Genomic DNA, 4,580 nt, shown 5'->3' on the forward strand with positions numbered 1-4,580 from the left:
ATTCCTGTTTCTCCTCCGCTGCACTGAGGCAGCCCTTTGCTTCACTCCATGCGCCTACCACAATCTGGTGTTGTGACTAAAGAAATTGAGTAGCTTTTCTTTAACAGTGCTTTGCATAAAACCTTGAAACTTGGAGTTTTGCTGTAGGTCTTAAATGAATTTGTGGACGTAGTTTCTTGATACATTTTTTTCACCCTTCATATTCCACAGACATGAGTGTGTTTGCATTGAACCAGGGTTTTCAAATACTTAAATGCAGCAGACAAGCAGAAATGCAGAAGAGGAAATTTCTTGTTACTAGGTTTCCATTTCTGCACTTTTTTTTCTTGTTTACATTACCCTGTTTCTGTCTGTGTCCTTAGTTCATACCCAGATTTCTGGTTTGAACCCAACAGCTTTTTCTGGTTGCCAAGTCACTGCCCCAGTTCTGATTGTGTTATGTCAGACCTTTTCTTTCTGGTTTGCAGATCCTCAGGTGTGAGGAGACCTTCTCTTGACACTGGTTTCAGGAATGTGAAACAGTAAAGCAGGTCTGCTATTGTGCCTCTGAGCAGACACCTACATGTGCCTTAAAGTGGAATTGTAAAGAGAATTTTGAAAGCTTAATGCATAGAAAACAAAATGTGCAATACCTACTGTCAGCAGCGAGAATCCTGTCCCTGCCCACTGGTTTAATGGGTTATACAGCTGAAGAGGGAACTGAACTGCAGTCCTAAATTGAAATGTTCCTTTAGCAATGAGAAGTTTGGTAGGGAAACACACTGCAGATTTGAGTGTTGCATAAGTAGACTTGACTGGCTGAGTTATATTGTTTCCTGGCCTTTTTGCCTGAATACAGGTATATCACACACCTTAAGCCAGGGGTGGGCAATTGTTTTGGCTGGAGGGCCACTTAATGAGTTTTGCTGAGCTGTTAAGGGCTGCAGTGTTAGCCCCACCATTTGACAGGCCCCTGCGGTGACAGAGGGGCTGGGGCAGGGGCAGATACTGCACAGCTGGGGCGGGATGGAGCCGTGGCTTGTCGGGGGGTGGGGGGGGCATGGCTCTTGCTGTTGCACACATCTCTAGGGGAGGCATGGAGGGCATGTGCCCTGCAGATCTGTGCATGGTGTGAGGGCAGGCTGCTCACTGCACAGTCAGGGTCAGAGGCAGCCAGCCTCTTCCCGGCCTCCTAGTGCTGCCATCACCTGCCCCAAGTGCAGCCTGGGCCCATGCCCCCCTGCCAGAAAGAGACTGGCGCAACCTCCGGCCCTGAGCACGCAGTGGCAGTCCGTCCTCGTGCTGCACACAAATCGGGGTGTGATCCGTGGCAGGAGTAACACCCCCCCTCCCCCAGATGAGCTGCAGCTATGTCCTGTGGTCGCCCCAGCTGTGCAGCTCCTACCCCAGCCCCACTCCCTTCCCTCACTGCAGGGGCCTCGATCTGCCTCCCCCCTTCTCCTTCTCCCTCACAGACTTACTGGCTGGACACTGCTCTCCACACTGCCAGGCTGCACTCCTGGCTGCTGCGGCTGCATGCATGCACATGGCACTCATTGGCGACCTTATCGGCCACATCAACCAAAAAAGGCTGATTGCCAGTAAAGTCAATTTTTCTTTTATCGGTGCCAATACAATATGGACCAATGTATCAGTGCACCTCTAACTAAAAGTTAAACACCTACTATAACTTATTTTAATTTTATTACAAAAAAATGTTTTGTTGTGTTTGTGTACTATATATAGAGATGATTGCAGAATAACTCAAAATTTTACTCTTATATGTTGTGTGTGGGGGTGTATGGGGTTGGAGGTGGATGTGTGTATGGTGGGGTGTGGAGTTTGTGAGGGGGTGTGGCTGTGTGTGGGAGGTCACATATGTTGAGGTAGGTGTATACGTGGGGGGGTTGTGGGGGCAGAGTGTGGGTTTGTGGGGTGTGAGGGAGGGAGGAGGGGTATGGGGGCCCCCACACACTCCGCCCCCCCCCCCCCCCAGTGCACAGCCCCCACTGCCAGCAGGAGCAGGCAGGGGCACTCATAGCCTGTGCAGGTGCTGCCACCTGGTGACGCATGACTCCAGCCAGTGCTGCACATGGTGGCAAGGAGTGCAGCCAGACTGGCTCCCCTTTACCATGTGGTGCTCCCTGTGGTGCATGTGCAGCTCCCCGTGCCATCAAGGGAAGCCCTGTGCGATAGACCCAGCTGCCTTCCTTACCCCCTGCTATGCAGGTCCTGGGACTCTGGCGGAAGTGGAGGGGAGCCCTGCCCCCTGCTTCTCAGTGGAGTCCCAAGACCTGCACGACGGGGGTGGGGAAGGCAGCTGGCTCTATCATGCAGGGCTTCCCCCAGTGGTGTGCGAGTGCTGGAAGCTGCATGTGCACCACGGGGAGCCCTGCACAATAGAGGCGGGCAGGCCTGGCTAGAGTGGCAGCGCTTGCACAGACCCTGAATACTTGCCACCTGCTGCTGCCACCCGGGGGAGGGGATGGAGGGAAGGTGTGGGGGAGTCCCCATAATTCCCCACCCTCCCTCACACCCACACCCTGCCTACTCCACTCTCCTGCCAGTCCCATGCTCTGTGCTCCTGCCCAGCTACAGCTCCCCCTCCCTCCCCACTTGCTGCCTCCCTACCTGTTGCTTGGAGCGAATGCTGCAGCAGAGAGATGGACCTGCTGGATGCCAGGGAAGCCAAGCAGGTCCCCCGGCAGCTGCAGCAATGGCAGCAGCAGCCCTTCCCAGAAGCTGTGCTGGCTGGGCCTAGTCCTTCTGTGGACAAGGGTGGGAGCCAGGCAAGGGGGCTGGGTGAGGTACAGTCGGTGGGTGCCCATGGGCCAGATGAAATTGCCTGGTAGGACAGATCTGGTCCATGGGCCATATTTTGCCTGCCCCTGCCTTAAGTAAATGATGTGGGAAGATGGTGGGAAATCTCTGGTGTTGTTAATGAGTGTTGCCACTGTTCAGCCAGCTCTTTCAATCATATGACATTTTAGTAATATACGTCTCTCTCTCTCTCTCTCTCTCTGCCCATTTACACAGAACATTCAGAAGATGCTTGGCCTTGCTCCTTCTCGAGCTGCCACAAAGCAGGCAGGGGGCTTCCTTGGCCCCCCTCCTCAGGCTGGGAAATTCTCTTAAAGTGCAGTTACACAACTCACTGCAGTTCCTGTTGATCTCAACATCTAAACCAGACTGCCTTCTGTTTGTAACAAGATCAGATTCCACAGCTTGCTTTCTATGCAGCCAGAGTAACCTTTGGGATAGTTACTAGAACCACAGAAGCGTCTCGTACATCTGGAGTATTCTACAGACAGCTGCTTTTGACTATCAGCTTTGAATCAAGAGTCCGGGCAGATGTTTGTTTTGTGTGTCTGAGAAATAAATGGTTCAGGGATGGTGCGTTTTAAAATATAGTCACCTAGTCCTGTTACAGGAGCAGTGGACCGACTTTGCTTTAATAAAAGGCCTGCAAGAAACATAAGACTTTTTTGAATCTATAAATATGGAAGCTAACTCAGGATGATCAGAAATTAAAATAAACATCCTGGAAAGTTCTGGCTAGTTGTATTACAATAATGTACCCATTCTGTTATGCGTTGTAGCCAGTCTGTCTGTTTTGAGTCCTTATGTGGGATTAATAGGTATGTTTAGTTCACAGTAATGCGGGGAGAATATGCAGAGTTTGGGCTGGAGTAAGTTTCCTCATTGGTCACAATTCCTGAAGGTGCAGTAAGCCAAACCACAGTGTCATGCTGCAGTTGGAGGTTTCTAGTATTGTGCCATTGAATATTCATTCACTCCATGGTTGCCCTGACTTGTTCAGGCTGGCACTGGTTCTCGTAGTGTTACAGTGCCTGCACTCCAGCTGCCTGCTGAGTTGGAATCTATTCAGTTTTAATCATATCTTAAAACAAACTTGGCCTTTAAACTTACCTTGAGTAAGCTATTATTACATAACCTGATTTGTATGCTAGTGCTACCAACTGTGAATGTATCTGTTAGTGCCTTGGGGTTTGTTTGCACACATGGGGGAAGGCTGCTGTGCCACTTACTGCACTTCTGAACTAAGTGGTGATCAGTTTGCATGTCTTGAAGGCTTCTAACTTCAGTCACCTTTGTCTTCAGATCTTGGTTCATTTCCTACGTTCCTTTTACATTGTTAAGTAGTTATCTTGTTTAGTTTTAAGAGCTAGAGCTCAGTTTGCTTGGGGGTGAGGCAGATGGCAGAGGATAGACTTGAACATTGACCTGGAAGATACACTTTTTTCAGGTTGCAAAAAAATAGTTCCTGAATTGCTGAGAGGTGGAATGGCCTGAAGTAACAACATTGCTGCACTGCTGTGCCACACACACACTAATTAAGAGAGTGGAGAATCTTGCACATACCTTGAACATTCCTCTTGTGTGTTTCATTGTAGTAATCTGTATGCTAACTGACCTACACTTGGTTACATAGTGTTGGTTCAAGTGAGATTTAAGATGGACAATATATGGCAATACATGGTACCTCCATCTTTAAATACAGGGAGAATTATGAATTAACCTCTGTGCTTGCCTCTGCCGCTGCACCCCCCCCCCCCCCCCCTAGAGAATATTTTTTTAAG

General features: G+C 49.8%; 1 protein-coding gene across 1 annotated transcript in view; it reads left to right on the forward strand.

The window, feature by feature from the left end:
* The window catches only part of TMCO1 (transmembrane and coiled-coil domains 1), a 26,124-nt gene extending 22,606 nt beyond the window's left edge, over positions 1–3,518 (forward strand). The window contains exon 7 of the mRNA XM_006017721.3: positions 3,016–3,518. Coding sequence (XP_006017783.1) covers positions 3,016–3,114 — 99 coding nt within the window. The 3' untranslated portion in view covers positions 3,115–3,518. The remainder of the gene's footprint in view (positions 1–3,015) is intronic.
* The last annotated feature ends 1,062 nt before the right edge of the window (positions 3,519–4,580 follow it).

This window comes from Alligator sinensis, unplaced genomic scaffold, assembly GCF_000455745.1.
Source record: "Alligator sinensis unplaced genomic scaffold, ASM45574v1 scaffold31_1, whole genome shotgun sequence".
In the NCBI taxonomy this organism is placed as follows: Eukaryota; Metazoa; Chordata; order Crocodylia; family Alligatoridae; genus Alligator; species Alligator sinensis.